This window comes from Larus michahellis, chromosome 19 (assembly GCF_964199755.1).
Source record: "Larus michahellis chromosome 19, bLarMic1.1, whole genome shotgun sequence".
Taxonomy (NCBI): Eukaryota; Metazoa; Chordata; class Aves; order Charadriiformes; family Laridae; genus Larus; species Larus michahellis.
In genome coordinates this window covers 1948354-1969144 of record NC_133914.1, presented here as the reverse complement: position 1 = coordinate 1969144, position 20791 = coordinate 1948354, and the positions used below count along the sequence as shown (strand labels likewise).

The following is a 20791-nucleotide window of genomic DNA, read 5'->3' as shown; positions in this document are numbered from 1 at the left end:
CCAGTCTGAATTGTGTCAGGTAATGGACGAAAGCCACAGAAATTCCAATTATTGAAGCGTTTTCACACCTCGCTGCAGCACATGGGGATGTCCCTGCACAGGGGCCGCTGTGGAGGCCTCGGGCAGCTCCGGCCCCGCATCCCTGGGCTCCATCTGGGCTGTTTTCACACTGTTTTAGGAAGGCGCTGGGATAAAGTTCCACACCACTTCTGGGTTTAGCCTGAGGCAGAACAATCCCAGTTCCCAAACCTGCAGGATCTCTACTGCAAAAAGAATTAAAGCCCAGAGCAGGGGTCTGCTGAAGACGCAGGTTATTTTAAACCATCACATATCCCAATTTCATTTAGTGCTGTCAGGTTTTGGCTTTGTCCAAAAGCTTTTTCTGCCCTTTCTGTAGTATTTTTAGTGAAGTACAGTTGTCTGAGGAAAGAAAACCGTCACCTGAAATAAGAGAAGCAAAGACCTCCTCCATTTATTAATTTGTGACTCTCTACTATAGAACCACTTCTCGAGGTAGATACAGAGTCTGCTGACACCATATTTTCTTTAGACATTGCTAGATAATTTCTGAGAAGGTTAAAAAAACCCACCTGTTCTGAATATCTCCCCCACAGTGGGCACAGGCTCCGGCCACGGGCAGTGTAAGGCCTCCTTTCAGTGTCACTACGGATGTTACCCGCATATATTTCCATCAATTTCTAAATCCTACCAGGTCGGAAATAAGTATGTTGTGGCAATGAGTTCCACAGGTTACACATTGTGTACAAGTTTTAATTAGAAGTTAAATTATTTAAGACATTTGTTTACAGGCAACAGTAGCGGTTGCTCACTCTGTACATTGCATTTATTAGACATCAACAAGGAAAAACAGAACATTTGGCACAAGAATGCCAGTATTTTTTTTATTATTATTATTTTTGGACACATGAACACAAAATATCCCTGCAGGCTAAAAAAAAAAAAAAAAAAATACATTGCAAGTTGTACACGACCAGCATCTTATCGCAACATGGGGCTGCTAACCCACCCATAACAGTTTAGAAAGAGTACCTCGTATTGCTATAGACATACATCCAGTCCAAAGTTAATAAAATACAGTTTTAAACATTACAAGTCTAACAATAGAGAAACAAAAATTACATCATAAGTCAAAATGAACAAATGCAAACATTTTACACTGAAGTTTCAGCCTCTAGACATAGAAATATGAAAATGTCAATAGCAAGGTATAAGAAAATCTGTAAGTGATATTACAAGATCTTTCCTCCAGTGCACAAGGAAAAAACCTTGTAGTCGAGACAGTATTGATACAATGCCCTCCGAACCCTGCCTTCCAAAAATGAAAGCAGAGTTACTCCCTTGCTATTGAGCAAGAAAAATCCTACAGCACATCCACGAAGGTAGTTCGGGGGTAGGTTTTGTCAAACACTGGATCTGAACAGGGGCGCCCTTCCCCAGGGCTGGGCGAAGCTGCGGTTGGGCAGCTCCGAGGCGGGTGTGGGGATGAGACGCACCACGGGAAGGGGCTTGTTTGCCTGGACACGGCCACCGCTTGCGCCCTTTGGATGCAGCTACAGGCACGACACAGAACTGTGGTGCTCACAACAAGAACACGTAAGCCAGGCTGTTCAAATGGTCGAGACAGGCTAACTACTGATTGCCAGAGCTTGTTCAGAATTCAGCTGTTCACAAAGCAAGCAGAACTGGGTTGAAAATGTGATTTCTGCCTTTTTTTTTTTTTTTTTTTTTAAATGTCAACCACCCCCTTCCCCAACTCTTTAAACTTTGCTACATTTAAAATCTTTCACACCACATAGCTAAACAGTGGCCAACAGGCTTTATTTATAAAAAAACCAAAAAACAACCCAAAACCAAAAACAAACCCAAAACACCCTAAGAACTACATCTACAGAATGCACATCTTCCCATTGATTGACACATGCATAACGATTCGGTCAGTCCCAAGGGGTTCATCCGGACCCTCCAGCCCGACCTCGGGGCTGGGATCAGACCCGGAGAGGACAGCGCTGCCCAGACCCTGACCTCTCCCGGTGCTGAGCCTCAGCGCTCCCCTCCCGAAGCTGCAGCACTGCACTGTCACCGGCGTTTAGCCGGAGATGGAGTCGCAGATCTCACCCTGCGTCCCGGGGCCAGCCGAGGTCTCACTCTGCACAGTCTGAGGTTAAATACTCCATCCGGTCACAGGCAAACAAAGGAGAGGCTCTCGCTTCACTCAATCTGAACTAGGAGTGCTTGGCACTGAACAACTAACTAACTGGTGATAAAATTAAGTATTTCTTATGCACCCTTGATTAAACCAGTCACATTCTCGGCTAGTGCACAAACTCAAAATAGTGATCTTTGATCCTATAACCTAAAAAAGGGTGCTCAGTCTTTTTTCAAGGTGCCAAAGTTCTCCATGTGTGTTGGGTCAGTCAGAGTTCATTCTAAAAAGGGGATTTTTGTATTCTCCCTGAACGAGTACTGAGAAAAGCAGCCATCTAGCTGAAGCAGCGGTCAGTCTCCCACCCACATGTCCTGATTTTATTACACAAGTGAGGTATTCCTTAAAAAAAATTCAAAAAAAAACTAAAAAGAACTTTTTTTTTTTAAATCCGAACCTGTCCACAGTACGTGCCAGGAGCAGAGTTCACTTCAGTCTCATTTTCAACAGAAAAAAAAGTTTAAACTTAATTTAATGAGACATACTACTTGAAAGAAGGTTATAAAACTGTTTGAAGACTTAGTTCAGTGTACTCTGGTACAACCGAAAAAAAACCAGCATTTAGAAATGTAAACTTTAATGTATTTACAAGCTTAAAGACTGAAGGAAACAGCATTTCCTATTGCTGAAATTTTGAGGGGGCTGGTTCCTAAGCTTTGGAACAGCAGACAACTTAGCAGCAAACCCCACCCGAGCATCAGAGACCACAGTGCAATTCTTGGACTTCGCAAAGTTCTGTTATCAAAGTAGTGCTGTTGGCTCTACTCAGTTTAGGAATAAGCTTTTCATCTGTGCTAACTCATGCTAACACCAGGAGGAACCTAGTCTTAACCTACCCTGCTCCTGGATTCCAAGAGCATTCAGTGAAACCAAGCCCCTCTTCTTTATCACACACTGCAGTTGAAAAAAGCCAAGCAGATTAAAAAACCCTAATTTCTAGGCTGGGACAGAATCAGATTATGAGACTTAGATTGGTTAAACATGCTGTTGGATGCAGTTGTGTGCGCAACCCAGATTCCCAGGGAAAAAAAGGTTAAAATGCTGGTACAAGTCCTTAGGTTGCCTGTCACACAGTCCATTTAGACTGTACAGGTTGGCAAGCCTTTCCTACACATAACACCCAGTTTCCAAGCTTATAAAAAATGTTGTAGACAGGACACCAACAGTGAATATAAAACAGTTAAAAATAATTCTTAAAAAAAGCATGGAAGTGCGTCTTTTCTAATTAGTTTCAGAAACTGCCAAATTGTGTGTTCAGAAAACGACACGAGAATGTTGGTTAAACTCATGCACAATCCTCAGCTAGAAAATTACACTGTTAGGGGGGGCTTAAAAAACAAATATTTATTGCCAAAGTTAAACCTTCTATGAGAAAAAAGTTTTAAAATCACTTAGATTTATCAAACCACACAGCAGCATAAAGTGGGCACTTTTGTAAAAGTCTGCAAAATACCTAAAAGCTAATTTTTTTTTGTTTTTATAATTTTTAGAGGGGGGAAATGATGGTTCAGTACTTGTTACGATACCATGGCAGTATTATTTGTAACCATTATAATTAAAATCTACTGACAGGCATCACTATCTGGTTATATTACACATTCACAGAACAAGAACCACCTATTTGAACTCGCAGTATAGTGCAATTGCTTTGCAGCCGAAGTCTGCAGAGATTAAAAAGATAATCAGTAAAACTGACAAAAAACTGCAATACCTGTGAAAGTTATGTTTGTTAAAAGGCATTTACAGTAGTGAAGTCTAAAATCTCCATTAAAAAATCTATGGCCCCACACAATAGAACAATTACATTTAACTGGAGTAAAACATTTTGCCATAATATGCATACTCACTAAGCAGCGCATGGAGACAGGGAATCAGTCGTCATGATAAACTAATGGGATGAGGAGATAACTTAAAAACGATAGCTAGCAAAATATTCAATAGAAACCTTTCGTGCCAAGTCCTTTAAAAATTTTAGGATGATCGGCCTTTTGCGCTTTGAGGTAAAAATTCAGTCCAATGCATCAGAAAAGACAGTCTATGAATTTCTATTACATAAAATAATGAAACAAATGGCTCAATTGTGTTGGTGCATCAGACGTTGCTGTGAAGTACAGATTCAGTGCGACTGTTCAGAGCTGCTGGTAGTGGGCAGGCTGGAGGCAGCTGGGCCCGAGCTATAGCAGTCGGCATTCCAAACACTTCAGGACTGCATGGGTTGTTGGTTTTGCCTCATCTGCCCAGATGCTCTCAAGCAAAATACATGGTATGCTGAGTATCGTGGTGGATCTGCACTGCCTTTGCCAGAGCCTGCGGATCACGGCCATTGCTCTGTCCTGACACGTGGCTGCCTTCGGCACTGCAAGAACGCAGACACACACACACAGAACCATGAACAACTGCGCCAAGCAGCGTATAATTCAGGTCTGTTATCCGGCTACCGAGATGACGAGGTGCAGTTCCTTACCTGTCGTGATCCTTGTCCACAAGATGGTACCTGGCCCTAAACGCGACCAGCCTGGCATAGTATGCAGGAGCTGGAATAGAGACCGATCGCGTACACCGGACATACGTGTGACACAGCTGGTACGTCAACAGCTGGAGTTCGTCTGCAGTAAAACAGTTGTCATCCCACAAGACCTGGTAGTGGGAGGGCCGGCTGGTTCCCTGGGGAGAACAGACGAGCGGTCAGCTGGAGAGCATCAACTAAGACAGAGGTGGTACCGGCAGGTTGTGCCTCCCACCAGTGCACTGAAGAGTAAGTGCACAACGGCACCGAACTGATGTGACTGTAAGTCTGCCAAGCTGTAAACAGAAGCAACGGGACTCATCAGGACAACCACAAGGATTTAGTGCCACAGCCTGGGCACAGCAGAGCTGAAATGTTACCTGAATTCCCGCATGGCTACAGAGGTAAAAGTCAAATTCAGAAGGATGCGTGATCGTGCTGTCCACAGTCGTGCCTGCTGGTACGTTGCCGCTCTTACCCACCTATTGAGGAAAGTTTATTATTAGCCCATGGGTTTTTTTTGGAAGTGACCCAAAAATACCTCCTAAGGTAGGCTCCACTCAAAGCTGAGAATTTACTGCTCAAGAAGGTGGAAAAATATCAAGGTCATTTACATAGGAGGAATGAAAATGTTCTCTGTGAGTCCATTTTTAGAAACTTCACCAAATCCAATTGGTGTGTCATCAGAGAAAAATAAAATACTTGCCAGTACCATTAAAATTGCAGAGTGGGATAAAGCCTACACAAGTAATTCAGGATCTGAAAATGCAGGCTTTCTGTAATAAATTTATTTCATACCCTTGTATGCACTCACACCCCAGAGATCTGTATTTTTTCAGCAAATCTGAGATCAAGAACTTTCCTAAAGAAGGTTCTTTAGTCGGCTTGTGGATTTGTGCCATAGGCAACTCTTCCAGATGCATGTGGAGACAGAACAGGCAACAAGCTGAACAGCCAGTTCAGTTTATAGTCAGGAATCCCAGACTATAAAAACCCAGGCTACAGCTCCAGATACACAAATACAGGGATATAGAGTACGCCCACTCCAAAAGGGGCTCGGAACAAGCTGTTCCATCTGACCGCTTGATCTAGAGCAATAAAAAAGGGGAGGAACTGGTTATTTTGGTAGAGAAAGCATGTTACTGCACAGAACTGCTACTGCTCGTGCAGGTTAATTCCGTTTTAGTGGGCGAGATGGATTCCACCCCACTTAACCAAACAATCTTACTTTCCTGTTGCCATCACCTCCTTCTTACGGAGTCAACATTACTTGCCCTTTCAGTTTTGTCAGCACAGAATAGTCTGGTGTGATGCCTTTTCTGCACAACAATGTAGGTTATTCCTGGTCTATAATCTTCTTCCAAACTAATACAGGCCTTCCGGATTGCTATCAGTTCAGGCCAAGCTACCTAGAAGTAGAAGATTTCACTATTAGGTGCTGAATTCAGTACATATAATATTACTTTCATTTTTTTCCCCTGTACAAATGCCACTTCATGAGGAACACAATCAGACAGGATAACTGTACATTGTGCTTGCCCAGGAAAACTCAATGAAACTGTTAGTTGTCCCCTTAGCAAATGCAATCCACTTAAATATATATATATATTTTTCAAGGCCAATCCCTTTTCACAAGCAACAAGAAATCATTAGACAATACCTGCTTCATCTGCCCTTCTGATACTCCCCCTCTGTAGTAAATGATCCTTGTGGGCTTGAAACGAGTGGATTTGTAAAACTGGATCAATAATTCTCGCACCATGTTAGTCAGGTCCTGGATCACCTCCTGACTGTAGAGCAGCTCCTGGGAGGTCTCTTGGCGGGAGGTCTGGACGCGCACCGTTGCGCAGTACCGGCTCGGGTGCCCATCCATGCTGCCCACCACAGCAGCGATGGACGGCTTCTTCCCATCCCCAGCAGGAGGGTGAGTGACATCTGCTCCCAAAAAGATCACTGGCTGCTGGAACACTGAGGGCCTGTTTAATATGATTAAGATTTATTAAGTAATAAATATTAACAACAGTAATACAAAGAAGGGGGGTGAGGAAGGACAAAAAATTACAACCAAGGAAGGTATATCCAAAACCATTCAACAGAACTAAAACCCACCAGAATCTTTAAGGACAAAGTTTCTCTGCCTCAAACTCTTGCAGTCCAGAGAGAACAGAAAGTGAAAAGGAAAGGACTGAAGTCAGATAAAGTTATGAGCATTTATCACAAGTCACTCTTCCTTACTCCTTTTCTTTCAATTTGGACTGAAATACAGTATGCTTGTGGCAAGAGGAAGAGTGAACCCAAAGGACGCGTTCCTGCGCAACCTGCTCTAAGGTGACCCTGCTCTGGCAGGGGGGTTGGACTAGATGATCTCCAGAGGTCCCTTCCAACCCTATGATTCTATGATTTTATGAAAGGCAGGAAAAAGAGATATGGGGGGAAAAAAAAAGCCTTTGAGAGCTTGTTTTCACATGCACTACTGGATGGCTCTAACACTAGAGATGAGCCTCGGCACAGGGCTTACACTAGGCAGAGTCTGAATGTGTAAGTATCCTTCTCTGTCCACTTCAGACTGGGAGTGTTTCTAAAGCACGTAGTATATCATTTTAGCAGACAAAACCAAATGACACTGTCTTGCTTGACAATCCAGACTTCAAGGAAAGCTTTAGATTTAATCTCACCTTTGATGAGGTACAAGCACATTGTTGATTCCTCCAAGCTTTGCATTTATCTTCAGACACAGGTTGGACAGCGTTTGTGGTGAGGTTTTTACCACATTCTTTACCTGAACGCACTGAGTGGCCATTCCTAGGAGAGTGTCACCAACCCGCTTCACTTCAGCTGTGACAGAAAAAGAAGTTAGTGGTTCCAATGACCTAAACGGTCAGCAGTTCCATCTGCTTTCTCTTCCCCCCGCCCTCAAAATGTTATCGTAATTCATATCCTTAAAAGTTCACCAACAAAGGTTCAGTTCACTCTTTGGTAATATACAAGTACTCTAATCAGGTCTGGCAAACCCATTTTCATAAACACCTTTTAAATGGAACATATTGCCTGCTCTGCCTGCTTCCTACCATGGGAGTGCACAGTAAGATGCCCACTTGCCACACAACTAATTAACACTTGACAGCCTCTTCTCCATACCGTACACGGGCGTCTTTCCGGGTAGAATCACCACAATCAGCTGCAGACCAACGTAAGTCAGTTTTAAGTGTTTAAACATGGGCTCCACGCTGTCTGCACCCTGGGCGTACTTGCAGAAGCAGGGCTGGCCTTGGATGGGCATCCCTGCATCCTTTGAGATCTTGCGCAGCTGGTCAGTAAAACTCCTGTAAATGAAATATAAATGGATTTGTCCTGGCTTTTTCACTATGTTTCACTTTGCTATTAATTTAATCAACAAGATATAAGCTATTTCCGCTATTTCACAGCACTTCCAATTTGACACTACAGTAATGATTTTTTAACAATTCTATCACTCTAAGAAACTCACTAAGAGGATTCTAATCCTGTCTGAGGAGCTTTCATAAGCCTCTGTTTCTGCAATCTTAGAAGTCTTGGGGAAACAAACATACATTCGAGTTGAACACTGAGGCAGATTCCCAAACTAACGCTGATGCTCTGGTAGATTTTTACTCCTCCATCAAACTTATCTGAGCATTATTGCAGCTATGATTTTTGCCAAACATTTCAGTGGTTCACACCACCTCTATCTTTAGGATTCTGTAGAGTAATTTGAAGGACAGGGGAAAAAACGCGGGGTGTGTTGCCTGGGAGGCAGAAAAGTTTAAGAAAAAAAATAGTTCCTGTTTTAGAATGAACAATTTGTAAAAACAACAGAATACAAGCAGAATGCAGTCTCCAGAGCAGGAAACGCAGCCTCAGTGGTAAGGGAATTAATGCCTTCCTAGCTGGCCAATTAGGTTATGAACTTTGTCATAGTCTCCTCCCAAATTGTAAATATTTAAGGCACTGCAGAACGGTCATTTCCTCTTTTTACTGTTCGATGCATTAAAATCAACTTATACTGCATAACGCCTTTCAGAAATAGGAGGAAAATAAACCTTGAAATAAGTTTCCTGAATAAAGAGGAAAATACTTACTTTAGTAAGTCTTCCCTGCATTGTTTTTGAGGAGCAAAACAGGCAACAGCCCAAACTTTAATCTCAATGCCAGCATAGAACTGTTTCCCTCTCATGTCCCACACACCTTGGTTTGGTGTGGCCACAGTCTTGTTCTAGATAAAAATCCAAAGGCAAATTAAAAATAAAATGCTGCTTTGTTTTGACTATAGCCGAACACAGCGCTCATACAAAGGAAGCCTTATGAGAAGATATAGAGAACACTTAATGAATTTAAATAACCTCAGGACAAGGTATTGTACAAGACATGGAAAACTCACCCTGCCTCCATATTGCAGCATTGGTGCTGGCAGAACTCTGCCTGTCAACTCCGTCATCTCGTTATGGACAACAATTCCAAACTCCTTCAGATATGGATCAGGTCCACCAACCATACTGTTACTTTTCACCTGGTGACAAGGAAAGTATTTATGTAACTAGACCGAATGCTTCAGGTGGCTCTGTCCTCTTTGCCATGAACAGGCTTTCTATTTCAAAGGATTTGTTTTAAAGAAGTCAGATTTTTTAACTTCTGCAGTTCTTGGTCATTCTGTTTATCATTACATATGCTACAATGCTTCTGGAAGAGCCGTAAGAAGTGACAAATGCCAACTGTTTAGCTGGAAAAAACACTTACTAGTCTGCTGATTTCTTCCTGTCGATCCGGTGCAGATCTTGCAGTTGCTTTTATCATCGTCGAGGTCTGATTGTCCGTGAGCTTCTTGATACATCTCTGGCCTGCCACGATGTTACACACCTGCACAGGAACAGCGAGAGGCAGCCTGGTACCGTTCCACAGAGGAGCCACCGCAATGCAAGAGAAAGCGAGATTCTTACCTCAAGCGGTAAGTATGTGTGTTTCTGTTCCTGTCCTACTTGGAGACAGGGAAGGTGAGGATATTTTAGCTGCAGACTGTACTTCTGTTTAAAATACTGAGCTACTGTACACTCCATAGCCTGCCCATTTTCCAGCTGCAGAGGAAACCTATAAAGGACATTTGTTCTGGTTAGACTTTTCAAGATTTCTTTTTTTTAAGGAAAAAAATGGTATGGAAAAACATTTATTTTCCTTAGCTACTGTATCTCTTCTTTATGAAAAGATTTTATATACTGAATTTTTCATAGCTATTTTAAAAATTATAGCCTTTGATAACTGTATTTAAGAAGTCAGGATATAGCTTCAATTTTCCTCTGTTGAAGGAAATAAAGCAGTGGTCTAAACCCACACTATTCCTCTACTCCACTAAGACTAAACATGCTTGTAAAGCGACACAGCTGCTTCACCTCCAGAACCAACTATTCTTGCATAAACAATGTACCTAATGTATCTAATAGGTTCAGGATTTTAAAAATGGTCAGAAAGTGCTTGTATACATACGTCTGATGACTGGCTGGTCGCCGAGTAACGTTGCAAACTCGGTATTTTCTCTTCATCTGGCCACAATGGGTAACCTCTACTTTTAGACCTGAAAACCCAACACAAAAGTCATCTAAATAAATTGAGGCATAGGTGTCACCGTTGAGAAAAATGAGGGCAAAAAGGAACACACCAGCTTCCCAATGCCTTGCAAATTTTCATTACAACGTAATGCGAGCCTGTTTCCAGTATTTTGTTGCAGCAGCTTTAGAACAAGCCTTTACCTCTGATTTCTTTGGTAAATTTGACACGCTGGGAGTCCGTAAGGGGCTTGGTTTGCTCGTTGATGTTCTGAATGTCCAAGACCTCGCACATGAACTCAATGATAGGCTGGGCACGATAGAAAGCAGTTGCTGACACTAAGATAAAAAAAAGAGGACATTTAATTTAGAAGCAGCAAGAACTCCGTTACATTAGCGAGACAGAATTTCCCACATACCATCAATGTTGAGCATCATGTTCCACATGGCAGGCCTGACCGACTGGTGGAAACCGAACCAGACCTCCCTGCCACCTCCCAGGGGGTGGTAATAACCTTCAGGAGGGGAGAAAAAGGAGCGACCCACAGGAGTGTACCTGAAAAAAAAAAATCAGAAAATTAACACTTTGATCATTCTTTTCTGATACATCTTGTTCGATTCATGCCTATAGTGTTTAAAATTATGGTAAATTTGTACAGTACGTTAGAACTTATGGCAAGCACACAAAGCCTTTACCAACAGCGCAGCTGGAAAGGCTACGACAAATTCCTGTTAGAAACATGACCAGCAGATACAAGTCCTGAGTTCAGATCAGATTTCCCTATTCTAGTGCAAATTTGTAAGGCAGGCATTGAATTACACAACTGCATCCCTCATCCCTTCTACTGCAGGGACGTGTAAAAGCAGTATAATGGCAGCAAGTAATAACTAATACAAACGTTAGGACAGAGATAAGATTAAGGCAGTCAGGAAGGCACCCAAAGCACTCACCTCATGGAGGGAAGGTGCCGTGTGATTACGTCAAGCGCCTGTACAGAATCTTCAGGTACTTCATTCAAGTGCCCAGCCAGAGCTTCCAGCAGCAACTGAAGGCTGACGACTGACACCCACTGAATGGACACTTTGAATGTCTGGTCCTTCCCCTCTCCTGGAAGTGTCACCTCCATGTCCACCTGACAAGAGTCAGAACAGAATTAAGCACAAGCTTTTGTAATGGATTGCAGACTATCACAACACTAAGCAACCTTATGTTTTTCTCCTAGGTAACCTCTGAATCTGTATTTCTGACGATTAGTTTGTGTAATTCTCTTGAAATATTACAATTGGTTTCCTTAAGATCTTGAAAGCTTGTAATTTATTCATCTGAGAAACCGCAGTGAGGTATCTTTAAGTGTAAATTTTAAGTAGTAATTAGTATGGTGACATCAAAGCTCTGGAGAACTGTGAGGGTGTTTTTTTTTTTTTTTTTTTTTTTTTTTTTTTTATGTCAGACGATTAATAGCAAGATGTCTTGTGAACCAAACATAAGGCAAAACCAACCCTTTGGGTCAAAAAGAAGGCTCACTGGGAAACACAAGTCTCAGAGTTCTAGCACAGTACTTGAGATCACTGCAGGGGGATTGGACTGGATGACCCTTAAAGGTTTGTTCCAACCCAAACTATTTAATGATTCTATGATTATTCTCACACACCATCAGCCCCAAGCATAAGTGTGAACTCATTTTATGTGTTCCTCGTGGCACCGTACCAGCAAGAACCAGATCCCCGGGGAGAAGAGCAGACAGGTTAAGTTGTGTATCAGGACCTGTTAACGCAGACTGCGATCCGTTAGAGCCAGGGTGCTGGCAGCACGGCCCAGAACACACAGGGCCAGTGCAGCTGATCTCGTTGTTGCCGGTACTTACGCCACACGTTCTTATGGAACAGGAGGACGTACCTCAACAGCGCAGCCAAACCAAAACAGTATATTTTGTCATCTACAACTACTTTAGCACTTAGCAACCAGAACAAGGGTTAGAACAGAGAAAAAGGAAGTTTCCATCAGGGTGAAAAAAAATAAAAAGTCTACTTTTGTTAATAGTGAAATACTTTTCCCCTACAGCTGAAAGAGCACAACATACTAATTCACACTATCACTGACAAATTCTCCAACTAAAGAGCCGGGAATCAGAAATCCAAAGAAGACAAAGTTCAAAAGAACACCAATAAATTCCTAGAGATCCCTGACTGGCACTGCCTGTCACTTCCAAGACTATACTAATATGGGTGACGGCAGTTTGGGTTTATGTCAATAAAAGAATACTTTTCAAACAACACTGTAACAGTTTTCCCACAAAAACTTAAAATTGCTTATAGTAACACTTACTCTATCCCGGCCAATAGGTAACGGGTGTGCAGTATACATGTTGCGTTTCCCATCGTACCCAGGCTGCCGATCCCCAAAAATCTGCATCTTAAAGTGTCTCACCATAGTGTCCACCACCTCTCTACAGAGGAAGTTAGTGAGTTAGGTTGAAGAACACAAAAATCCAACAACAGTCTTGGATAGTTTATATGTTTATGTATTCCTTTTTCCCCATTTTCTTAAATAAGCAAGACAGCAGAAACAGGAATGCACTAGAGGGTACCCAAGTCAACATCAGGAGTTTTAAAAGTCACTTCCAGATTACGAGAGCGAAGTTTCAGCATACAGGTGTCTACACACGAGGCAGGTACCCGTACTGTCAGCAGAGACACGGGCAGTGGAATCTGGAGAGCTGTTCAAACGCAGGAGCAAACATCTGCCTTGAGGTGGGCGGGGGTGCTCTGTGGATTGATTCTACTGGCAAAGCATCCATGTGTGGACCCTAAAAGATTAGCATCAATCCACAAGCTCAATTCCCTCCCCTCAGCTGCTAACACATGCTTGTGTAATAGAGTGTGGAACAATTATCAGGGACATTCACTTGTAGACCGGAAAATAAAACCAACTGTAGTTCAATGCTTAGTACATTTCCTAGAGCCTTCCAGATTACAGGTCAATTGCAAAACACCTTAATAAAAATAAGGAGAATATTATATTACAGTTCACTGAAAAGCAAGTGCTAACCACGGTACAAACAGAAACTGGCCTTTAGCAGATGAAGAATTTCCAGGTTGTACAGTTTTCTTCAATTGAGACATAGACACTGTTTAATTTTTTTTATTAAACAACTCATACCTGTTCACTCTTCGGGGGCGTTTTTCTGGTTTGATATCTACATCATAGTGATAAACATCAATCTTGGGGATCTGAACCTGAAAGTGATTGGCCAGGAGGCGGATGGGTTTCCCAACAGTTCCCAGGCCTGGCCGACGGGGCGGCTGGAAAAGGCTTGCTGGGGGCCCTAGGGAAGTCAAATAAATATGCATGAGATGTAATTGATCATTCAGTGCAGTATCATTTCAGGTGTACTTTAGCTGAAACATCTTTCTGACAGGGCAGAAAGAAATCTTAAGTAGCTTTCTGAGGTTGCAAATGGAGGTGTTCCAAGTGGCTCGCAGCCTCCCAGCTGCTCAGAACTTCCAGGTAAAAAATGTGTTCCCTAAAGCATATATAGGTTAGTGCCATAATTCATCCTCAAAATTTTAGTGACATTTATTCATGACTGTGGTTATGAACTTGACATAGTCCTGAGATGGAATGCAACCATTTACATATTAAGCATTTTTATATAACATAAAGATAAATATATTCCTGCCACCATTTCTAGAACTAGCCAATAGCCACACAAGACACATTTTTTTTTTTCTTTTTTTTTTCCCTCCACTATAAAGTCCAGATGTTAATGATCGTCACTCCTTGCATACTTAGGACATACGTCCCTAATTTTTATCTGAAAATTGATATTATCTGGAAATGGGTAAGGGATATTTTTATTCTAAACTAAATTAAAAGCATATTTCTACATTGGATCTAAGCTAAAACAGTTTTGTCATTTCCTTCACATCACAAACAGATCGCTTTTGTTAATAGTGAAATACTTTTCCCCTACAGCAAATTTCAGCCAATTTAAAATTCCAACACAAAGAAAGGAGTGAGGAAAGGTTTAGGCTGTCTTCTAAAAAGAAGAGTAAGGGAGAAAGCATAAAGTCAGGTATAGACTCCTAACAGATGTGGGGAAGATAATTTATTTGGACAAAAGTAAGGACTTCAGGAACAGTTCTAGGAAGGAAATTACTAGAGGCATGAAAAAGTACTCACACGCAAGCTAGTTACTAGTTAAGTCTTTAGTTAACTTCCTCAACGTGTTAAGATCTGAGATACCATGTTAACAAGATTAAACAGACCTTTTTTTTTTAAAATCTGTCACTGCCTCAATTGACACTGCACACAAAGCAAACTGAATTAGTATATTTTCATGGATTTTGTCTGTATTTGCCAATGCTTAGTGCAATCAAAGCTTCTTCCCTCTGTTGTAGAGAGCAAAGGAGAGGGGAAAATAAATATTACAATACAAGAATGCAATAGTAAACCAATCATAAAACTTAGAGGAAATTTAGTATCATAAAACTGTGTCAACCTGCCAGTATCCATTTAAGTCAAAGACTCACAGTTTATACCAGGAGAGAAAAGAGGCAGATCAGCTGTGGGAGGATGAAACTCCTATTTGGGTACACTTCAGGGTGCAGCAATAAACTTTAACACAATCCTAAACTAAGCCAAGGAGCCTTCTACACTGGGTTTGTAAGCCATCCAATGGCTACTACATTACCAATTAAAATTACCGGTCTGAGGACAGTAACCTTGAAGTATTTTTAGGCAGAAGTAACACTTAGAGCATGCGAGCAGCCCTAGCCCACTCGACACGTCAGCTCCCGAAGCTGCAGCAGCGGGGTGGCTGCCGGGCCACAGACGTCCCACGCCACACATTGCTGGCTCCGCACCCCCTGACTAATTGCCACCCGTCAGGAGGAGCTCGCAGAGCAATAGCGAAACCAGCTGTGGGGTACAGTTGTTACTTTAAAACACTACAGCTGTCTGGGCAAGCATGTATCATCAAGGGCAATCAAAGTTTGCTGTGCTTGTTTGGATACTAGAGAGATGATCCATTAATCCCATGCTAATTAGTCTGAAGTAAGTGCAGGCACTGATCTCCTGCAAGAGATTAAATGACAACTATATTTACCTATTTTCCTCTCTCGGTATTGACAAGTTCTGTAAACAGCATAGCAACGCTGACCTCAGTCGGTTTTGATACAGGGAGATAAAACATACATCTACTCCTTTCTGAAGTTATTTCTCAAAGGATTCCAGACAACAAGCTCAGAACTGTTTTCCCATTTGAAGCCAGGCCACCCTGCAAGTCACACTGATTTTTATCCAGATTTTTACCTGATCAGCCTGACTAGGGTTACATGCACTGTTACTCTTTTAATTTCTTCTACTCTGTGTCCATTGTGTACTAAGCACCCTCAACCAAGTTACTTCAGACAGGAAGCAGTTTTACAAAACTAAAAGAGGATCTACTTCTACAGTCGCAAGCCAGAGAGGACACGCGACAGCATATACACATAGAGCAGACTCCCCGAGTCGGCCCTCCGCTGGCTTAAAATCTGGATTCTTCTGGAATTGCACCTGTGTGTCAATAAACATTTCCTATCACACCAAAATTAACACTATCAATAGTTTGATCGGGAACTTGATGGGTAAGATGCACAGACTGTTTAGGTCACAAAATACATCTTGCAGACATTTAATACAAGAGTAATCATGGGATAAGACAGAAGCAGGAAAATGCCACATACAAAATACCACCGATATTTAACCCAAGTTTGTTAAAGAAAATAACACCCCTATTTTCAGAAGGCATCACCTTAAACTCTTAGTAATGGCCTCATGTCAAAAACACAACCTGCTACGGTGCAGCTCGCAGGACTGGTGTGCAGGCGGCACAGCACAAGGCACACGCGGAGTCCCCCCACGATCCCCCCTCGCCCTGTTGCTGTCCCCCCCAGGGCAGAGCCCGGCCGTCCCCGCGGCCCGTTCGCTCCGGGGGGGTCCCCTCACACCGCAGCCCCGGCACAAACCCCGGCCGCCCGCCTGGCACGGGCTGTCAGAGCAGACCCGCTCCCAAAGTTCACCGACCGCCTGCTCGGGAAGGGAAAGCGCCCAGCGGTGCCAACGCGCCTCCGAGCCTGCTGGGGTGTCAGCCCGCCGCCGGCGGCCTGCTGCCGCTTCCCTGCCGGGCCCGGCCTGCGGCACGGACCGGCCCGTCCGTCCCAGCCCGCGGCGGCTGCCAGCCCGGCCGCGAACGCCCGAGGCTGGCGGGGGCTGCCCCGCCGGGGCCGGGCCCGCGGCCTCCGTCCCCGCCGCTGACACGGCCCGCCGGGCCCGCAGCCTGACAGGGCCGGCGCTGACCGCCACCCGCCAGGCCGCGGCCGGCCGGGCCCCCGCGCCGCCCCCCCCCGCGCCCCCGCGGCTCTCACCGGGTCCCAGCGCTTCCATGGCGGCGGCCTCGCTGCGGTCCCCCCCGGCCCCGCCGACCGCCCCGGGCGCCGCCGCCGGCCCCGCCGCCGCCGCGTAGCGCTTGATCTCGGGAATATTGGCAGCTGGGGGGGTTCCCGGTGCAGAAACTGGGGGGGTGGGGGCGGCGGCGGGGCGCGGGGAGGAGGAAGAAGAGGAGGAAGAGGAGGAAGGGGGGGATCGCTCCCCGCTTCCCCGAGCGGCGGCGCAAACAATCCCCCCGCTGCGCCGCCGAGCACCGCGCGCGCCCCTGCCGCCAGCACGCGCCGCCTCCCGCCGCGCGCGCCCCCCGGGCGAGGAGGAGGAGGAGGAGGAGGAGGAGGAGGTGGAGGAGGAAGATGAGGCCCCTCCACGCCGCCCGGCGCCGCCGGCTCGCGCACGCGCGCTCGCCCCCTGCTGGCGGGGGCGCGCACGCCGCCCGCACCCTTTCGACGCCGGCGCGGCCCCGCAGCGGCAACAGGTGACGGCTGCGGCGGCGGCTTCACGCGCGCGGCCCCGCCCCGCGCCTGAGGGGTCTCCCGGTGTCCGCGCCCCCGGTGTCGTCCCTCCCGCTTCACCCCCCTCCCCGAACCCGACATCTGTTCACCGGTTTAATAATTAACCGAACCGCGACCAAAACCACTCTGTGACAGCAGCTCTGTGGGTGCTTCCACCCACAGCCACCCCACTCTGGCTCCCACCGGTCCCCCGCTGCACCCCGAAACGGGGAACTTGCCCAGCTTAATTAATTACACCCCGAATAAACCAGCCCTAAAGGGGTTTAAAACACCTGAGGTGTGTAAGTCGTGTGAACCTCTGGGCACTGAGCACCTGAGGGCCGTCTCCAGAGCCATTGTGCAGGCACAAGATGGTGGGCCCAGCGAGGACTAATGGCTGCCTGGCCACTGGCACAGCGATCAATAGCCATCGTGGGAGCTCACTCCAGCGGCAGGGAACCAGCCAGGCCCCACCGTCGCGGGCGTTGGGCTCCGGGGCATCATGGCCACCCTTCGGCCCTCCTGTCAGAGAGCATCCCGCGGGCTGGTCTCGGCCAGCGCTGGCAGGGAGAGGGCTCACAGGCAATACATTTGTCTTTTTAAAAGCCAACATTTCAGGCCAAGTGCCTTTAAATAAGGGGGTTACGGGCTTTTCGCCTTTTTGAGCAGCTTGTGCTATTTCGGTGAGCTGCTTCCTCGCACGCCCCTCGGGTTCTGTTTAGCCAACAATTCTCAGCTGACTCACAAGAAGGTCAGAAGTCAAAACATTTTATAAATAATAAATGCCGAGTCCATTTTATTTGCCTTTTTTAACCTGCAGGGTTGATATTTTCCAAGTTGAAACATCAAAACCCTATTTTAAAATGAAATGAAATCTGAGATTCTCACACCATCGCCTGACACCAGCTGACACTTCAGGGAAACACCAGTTTTACAAGACCAGTAACAAACCCCCGTGATGTCTGGCAACATCTCCATGCTATTATTCAGCATATCTGTGGATAAAAAAACATATATGTAGGGCTACGCAAACAGTACTTTAAAAAAAACAAAGATACAATCTCTGCCTCAAGAAATCTGCAATACAAAGGCTTGGTCCTGTAAGATGCTGAGTATGACAACTCAAGCCTATACTTAAAGCGTTATGAATTCAAAAAAGTCAGCAAAGCAATTAACTTGATAAATATTACACGCACATTGAGGCATCCTGACTGCCAAAGCAGTCAGAACCTTATTTCTGTATGCTAAGCGTCCCTTCCATTAGAAACAGCCGCACGGTTCCAGCAGAAAGACCTAATTTGGTGAGGACAAGGCTGAGCTCCGAAGATTTGCTTCTAAATATCCCACCTGCTAGAAGGCTAGAAGGTGTGGAAGGGGTATGTTATTTAGTAAAAAAAAAAGATTCATAAACTAGCTTCTAAAAAATGAACGTTTTAAAATGGCACTTTACCCTGGGCTAAAAAAAAAAAAAAAGTTTGAATTTAGTTTAGAATCTCCTTAATGGCAAAGAGTTTACCCAGAGTTACCGATTCTGCCTTTGTGCGCCAGCTCTGGGTAAGAGACCTTGGGATCAGAAATAACCTGATGTGGCAGGTAGCTCATCTTTTTGCCACCTTTTTCTTGCCCACTGACTCTCAAAACCATTCCAGCATAGCAATAAGGTTACAGCTTTGAGTAAGTACAATAAATGGTTTGCTAGCATTTTTTTTAATCTTTCTGGGGAAAGATCCCCAAATTCCAGGAATTTCTAGTATAATGCCTTTTTGCATTGCCAGTTACTAGTTAAGAGAGCAGTATCAGAAAGCAAATGTCTACACAGTTAAGCGCTCCTTCAGCAAAGAACACAGCGTTCTGCAGAAAAAGGGCAGACAGTCTTAAATACTAGCTGAATATGTTTTGTTTACATTTGCGCAACAGTCTAAAATCTCCAAGGTTTTATTTATTCACAAAACTGAAAACCTTTTTTAAAAGCAGGCAATTTCATTTGTTACTAAAACTGAGGATTGTTTTTTCTCTTCTTTCTCTGACTCTATCTAGCAGGTTAGAGCCAATCTCTTAATTATATGGATTAATGGTGGTTTTGCAGAGCCAGCATCTGTCCCCCCCATTACTAAATAGTAATTCTTAAATTACTGTAGCTCCTGTAGCAGCTACAGGAAACCAGAGCTGTATTGCGATGTTTGCAGTGGGTTTCGTGGACATTTGCTTTTCTCACTTCCTCCATTCTCAGCCTGGTTGGCTATATGGAACTATTGTAGCAGATTAGTCCATCTGCCCCTTATCCCCCACAAAACTGTGACCAGTATCGAACACTCCAGAACACATACTTCTTTTCTGGACTTGCCTTCAGTGACAGCAGATTACTGCACTTTGATTTGGAAGAAAAAAAAATTACTGTAGCAGTATGTTCTACAAAACAGATCTAACTGTTAAAAAGTGCCAAACATTCGTCACTCTTGTTCAGAACAAGGGCCCTGACACTCACCCCAGCTCGCTGCTCTCCCTCCAGCTGTCAGCAGTTGGAAGTGGGTTGCAAACACCCCTCGAAGTTCCAAGTTCTGGGGAGGGAAAGAAGCAGTGATACACACCTCACAGCCACTTAAACCAGATCAAGCAGTTCTATGTTTTTCCACGAATTCTTACAGATCTGGAGAAGCCTCTTGAGCACGAGGGTTGAGCTCAACCTGCCATCCTTTCCCCTCTTTGGCAGAATTGGGGGCCTATGTACTGCAGGCTTGGTGGTGTTACGTGGTGGCAGTGCTTTATATGGAGCAGATGCAGAGAAAAGAGTTGAGGTGTGAGACTTACAGAATCATAGAATGATTTTGGTTGGAAGGGACCTTTAAAGACCATGTAGTCTGCCATGAGCAGGACATCTTTGACAAGATCAGGTTGCTCAGAGCTCCATACAATCTGACCTGGAACAAACGTTTCCAGGGATGGAGCATTAACCACCTCTCTGGGCAACCTGGGCCAGCGTCTCAACACTCATTGTAAAAAATGTCTTCCTTATATCTAGTCTAAATCTTCCCTCTTTTAGTGTAAAACTATTACCCCTTGTCCTATCACAAGAGGCTCCAGAGCTGGATGCAGCACCACAGGCGGGGTCTCACTCTACTCAGGCTCATCTGTACTCACCTGTCCCGATCGCAAGGGGGATGGCTTTTGCACTCGCACTAGCACAAGCCTGCAAGATGCCCGGGAGCAGGTCTGCTGCCTCCAGAAGTGAGGCAGCACCAGACACTGGCGTTCGCTCACACTGGCTCTGGGAGCAGGGCCAGGCTGCCCTCACAACGCAGGCCCCTCGTAGGACAGGGCCCGGCCTGAACTCTGAAGGGCCAGCGTAGCCCAGGGGGCCGGGCCAGGCCCACAGACCCCAAAGGCACCCACGCAGCCTCGTGCCGCACCAGCAGGGATGTTCTCATGCCCAGCTGGCCCCGGGGGCACGACCGGAGTCAGGCCGAGCCCCCGGGGGCACCGCCGGGTCCGCCGCCACCGCATCCCGCCTCATCCCCCCTCATCCGCAGGGCGGGGTTACAGGGCGTGCGGGTGGCCTCGGAGCGCCAGCGGTGATTGGACCAGGTGGAG

At 45.2% G+C, this 20791-nt stretch overlaps 1 protein-coding gene across 2 annotated transcripts; it reads right to left on the bottom strand.

Moving 5' to 3' along the window:
- Positions 1-1752: 1752 nt before the first annotated feature.
- On the bottom strand, positions 1753-20726 carry AGO4 (argonaute RISC component 4). 2 transcript variants are annotated; one of them, XM_074562626.1, is made up of 19 exons: positions 20342-20726; positions 19689-19761; positions 13443-13608; positions 12609-12729; positions 11234-11415; positions 10702-10838; positions 10487-10621; positions 10224-10311; positions 9683-9830; positions 9483-9602; positions 9127-9255; positions 8828-8961; positions 7869-8053; positions 7406-7565; positions 6391-6706; positions 6005-6139; positions 5111-5212; positions 4689-4888; positions 1753-4580 (listed from the first exon to the last, which is right to left on the bottom strand). In XM_074562626.1, the coding sequence occupies exons 4-19, from the start codon at positions 12711-12713 to the stop codon at positions 4472-4474; spliced, it is 2385 nt and encodes a 794-aa protein (XP_074418727.1). In that variant the 5' UTR covers positions 12714-12729; positions 13443-13608; positions 19689-19761; positions 20342-20726; the 3' UTR covers positions 1753-4471. The 2 variants fall into 2 exon arrangements, with proteins under 2 accessions (XP_074418727.1, XP_074418726.1); XM_074562625.1 differs by lacking the exons at positions 19689-19761; positions 20342-20726 and adding an exon at positions 16691-17090.
- Positions 20727-20791: the final 65 nt, after the last annotated feature.

What these genes read in the sequence shown, in the direction of transcription:
- AGO4 (XM_074562625.1), bottom strand. An exon ending in GTGCTTGTACCTCATCAAAG is followed by an intron (nt 6,707 to 7,405) that starts GTGAGATTAAAT and finishes CATATTAAACAG; the next exon opens with GCCCTCAGTGTTCCAGCAGC. An exon ending in CAGAAGGGCAGATGAAGCAG is followed by an intron (nt 6,140 to 6,390) that starts GTATTGTCTAAT and finishes TTCTACTTCTAG; the next exon opens with GTAGCTTGGCCTGAACTGAT.